Source organism: Glycine max, chromosome 2 (assembly GCF_000004515.6).
Source record: "Glycine max cultivar Williams 82 chromosome 2, Glycine_max_v4.0, whole genome shotgun sequence".
In the NCBI taxonomy this organism is placed as follows: Eukaryota; Viridiplantae; Streptophyta; class Magnoliopsida; order Fabales; family Fabaceae; genus Glycine; species Glycine max.
In genome coordinates, this window is record NC_016089.4 from 29,351,577 (window position 1) to 29,355,672 (window position 4,096).

The window sequence follows — 4,096 nt, forward strand, 5'->3', positions numbered from 1 at the left end:
AAATTATTTGTTTTTTTTTTTATAAAACTTGAACTAAAGTAACTTATATTTTATATATAAATTAAAAAAATATCCACACAATCGTGATACTTTAATATGAATGAAAAATGAAGGTTTTTTTTTTTAAAATGAACAGTAAAAAATTATCATACAAATGAATGGAAGGGAAAAGTAACAAGAGAATAGCTCCCGCAACTTGGGAGAAAATAATTTGAGTAGAATCACTTTGCTATTTTCAGAAAGACAATGTCTTTTTATTAGGAAGAATGCCTTTATTTTTTGTACAAAAAATTTATGGTAAGAGGATAATGTTCTAATTCTAATTTAAAATAGAAAAAATCCAAACTCAAAAAATATTTATATCAAGCTTATTATGGTTAGATGTAGAGAATGAAACTAGTACAGATTTTTCAAATTTCAAATTTTCATTTGTTATAAAAAGAAAAAATAAAAGAGAAAAATAAATTTAAAAATTAAAAAGTATTTTTTTTCCTTTTTTCTAATTTAAATTTAACTTTCTTCTTTTTCTTCATCCCAATAAATTGTGAATGATTAGTTCTTTGTTCTAAAAATTCAAAGTCAGGAATTTATGTATTTATTTAGAAGCGGGAAAGGAATAAAAAAAAGGTGCCAGCTATTTCCAACAATAAACGTGGCCCGCATGGATGAGATAATTCGAAAACGAAATAGACGGCCACGATCTTCCTAAATCACATTTGCGGTTCATTTGCCACAACTTGCCTTTTTTAAACCAAACTGCGGGCACCTCAGGCCTCAGCCACACAAAGCCACGTTCGTTAAAAATAGAAAGCACAACACATAAGCCACGCACACGTAGCTTCCTTCATTTCGGAAATTCTAAGGTACTCATCACAACACATTCTCCAACTTTCTTCTTTCCTTATTTCACACATTCTATCATCAATTCTTCGCAGGTGACATTTAATTCGTTAACAATTTGCACTCCTTTGTACGTTTTTAGCTTAATCTTTTTAATGTGAGACTTCCATCGTGTTGAAAATGCAGCATGTTTTTGTGTGTGATGATCATGAATTGTTATCTTTTGATTAATCTTTTTTTTTTCTTGTGTGACACATAGAATTGACATTTAATAACTCTAGATCTAATTTGTACCTTAGTGAGAGACATTAATTATTGCTTCTGTTTAATTGTTTATGAGAATTTTTGTAATGTTTGGTGTGTTTTGCAGCAATCATTAAAAGATGGCAGATGGTGAGGATATACAACCTCTTGTTTGTGATAATGGAACTGGAATGGTCAAGGTATGTATATGGATTCATTTGTGTGTTGCTTTGTTTGTTGATCTTATAGGTTTTGGTTTTGGAGAAAACTTATATGCAATTCCATAAATGCTTTTAGTGTTGTTTTCTAATTGAAATTGGAGTTTTACCTCAATAATCCGTGTTAGCATTCAATGGAAACCTTTATTATATGGATTACCGAGGTGAAATTCTAATTCTGATTGGAGAACAACACCTAAAACAGAATGGAACTGTATCTAAGTTGTCCTTTGGTTTTTGATGATTTTTCTCTTTCGGTGTTGATTTGTGTTCAATTTTGCAGGCTGGATTTGCTGGAGATGATGCTCCAAGGGCTGTGTTCCCTAGCATTGTGGGTCGTCCACGCCACACTGGTGTGATGGTTGGAATGGGGCAAAAGGACGCATATGTTGGTGATGAGGCTCAATCCAAGAGGGGTATTTTAACACTGAAATACCCAATTGAGCATGGCATAGTTAACAACTGGGATGACATGGAGAAGATCTGGCATCACACTTTCTATAACGAGCTGCGTGTGGCCCCGGAAGAGCACCCTGTTCTCCTCACAGAAGCACCACTTAATCCCAAGGCCAACCGTGAGAAAATGACACAGATTATGTTTGAGACCTTCAACACTCCGGCTATGTATGTTGCCATCCAAGCAGTGCTTTCCCTTTATGCTAGTGGCCGTACAACTGGTAAAGATTCTTCAATGTCTGTTTTTTCCTTTTCTTGGTTTCTGGTAATTTGGGGCATGGTGCATGGTACTTGTGTATTTGTTGCTGTCACGCCACTTGTATTTCATTAGAATCTCAAGATGATTTTCAAATGAATATAGTTTAAATGTCCATATGAAATTGTGTACTAACCAATTGAATTTCATTCTTTTATTTGTAAACATTTTGTGGGAGTTAATAATGTCGTACACTCTGTTCATTTCATTATTAGTGCATATTTTCATAAAATTGTGAGACTGTGAGATCTAAGGGACTTTCAATACATATTTAAATGGATTTTGATGCATGGATCATGGTCTTTGTTGATGTCATGCCACTTGTATTTAATTAGAATTTCAAGATGATTTTCTAATGAGTGTAGTTGAAATGTCCATATGAAATTGTATATACTAATCAATCACGTTTTTTGGGAATTAGTAATGTCATACATTCTGTTCATTTCAACAATAATGCAGATTTTCAAGAATAGGGTGAGAATGAGTTGAAAACGTGGGTTTTAACTTTTTGGTGCTTTCATATAGGTATTGTTCTGGACTCTGGTGATGGTGTCAGCCACACAGTTCCAATCTATGAAGGCTATGCACTGCCACATGCAATCCTGCGTTTGGACCTTGCAGGGCGTGACCTCACCGATGCCCTCATGAAGATCTTAACCGAGCGTGGCTACTCTTTCACCACCACTGCCGAGAGAGAAATTGTGAGAGATGTTAAGGAAAAGTTAGCCTACATTGCTCTTGACTACGAGCAAGAGGTGGAAACAGCAAAGACAAGCTCAGCTGTGGAGAAGAGCTATGAGCTACCTGATGGACAGGTGATCACTATCGGTGCGGAACGGTTCCGTTGCCCTGAAGTGCTCTTCCAGCCATCCATGATTGGGATGGAGTCTCCTGGCATCCATGAGACCACATACAACTCCATCATGAAGTGTGATGTTGACATCAGGAAGGACCTCTATGGCAACATTGTGTTGAGTGGTGGCTCAACAATGTTCCCTGGCATTGCTGATAGGATGAGCAAGGAGATCACAGCATTGGCACCAAGTAGCATGAAAATTAAGGTGGTGGCTCCACCAGAGAGGAAGTACAGTGTCTGGATTGGAGGCTCCATTTTGGCATCCCTCAGCACCTTCCAACAGGTACAGCACTTGGCTTCAATAACATATGAATGAAATTTGAGGGGTTCTGTGAATAGATGATTCTGGAAAGTGGAAATTAATCAGGGAATTCTATTTGAAGAATATGTAGAGACCAATAAAATTAAGGAAAAAGAAAAGGAGGAGGGAATAACCAACATAATATTCAGTTAATAAAGGGAAAGGAAACTGGTTTAAATTAAAATAGATGTGATCGTGTGAAACAAATGTAGTTTGTAGAGACTTATAGTTTATGGTAATTGTACAACTTTTTTTAGCTTCCCTTCTTAAAAGAAGAAGCTTCTCTAATTAAGTTTTGTGAAAGCTCCTTTTGGTTTCTTCACTAAAAATTTACTTTTATTTTCTAGGGTCTTTTTGAAATTATGTGTATTGTTCAACTTCTCTCCTTTTTAAGAAAAGGACCAAAAACTTGTGCAAACACTATCTTAGTACTGATCTGATCCTATTTTCTGATAACACTTAAATGTATTCCTGATAAATTTTTTCTTTCTTGAGAGCAGATGTGGATTGCAAAGGCAGAATATGATGAATCAGGCCCCTCAATCGTCCACAGGAAATGCTTCTAATGATGCAGAGAGTCCAGGAAATTTTAATATATACTCCGCACTACAGAAATACCATAAAGTGGTTGAGGAAGTTTTATTTTCTATTCTTTACCATTTTTTAACCATGTTTTCGTGTTTCCTTTATTAATATGTTGGGATAAGAGCATGAAAGCAAAGCATGATATATAAGATTTTTTTTTTTTCATTTTATTGTAGAAGAGATGTGTATTGTTATTGATTTGATTTGGTTGAATCAAATTCTCTTAAGCATTTTGATTAGAATAGTGGTATGTATTTTGATTTATTGTTCTGTGAACGAAGAGTCATTCTTGTTCAGTGTTCACGGACCAATCTTTTATATAATATACTTCATATTTGGCC

At 35.0% G+C, this 4,096-nt stretch overlaps 1 protein-coding gene across 3 annotated transcripts; it reads left to right on the forward strand.

Moving 5' to 3' along the window:
- The first annotated feature begins 724 nt into the window (after positions 1–724).
- On the forward strand, positions 725–4,096 carry LOC100813210 (actin). 3 transcript variants are annotated; one of them, XM_003518989.5, is made up of 5 exons: positions 725–863; positions 1,211–1,283; positions 1,585–1,978; positions 2,539–3,152; positions 3,671–4,096. In XM_003518989.5, the coding sequence occupies exons 2-5, from the start codon at positions 1,224–1,226 to the stop codon at positions 3,734–3,736; spliced, it is 1,134 nt and encodes a 377-aa protein (XP_003519037.1). In that variant the 5' UTR covers positions 725–863; positions 1,211–1,223; the 3' UTR covers positions 3,737–4,096. The 3 variants fall into 3 exon arrangements, with proteins under 3 accessions (XP_003519037.1, XP_006575208.1, XP_006575209.1); XM_006575145.3 differs by having other exon boundaries at positions 847–935; XM_006575146.4 differs by having other exon boundaries at positions 852–970.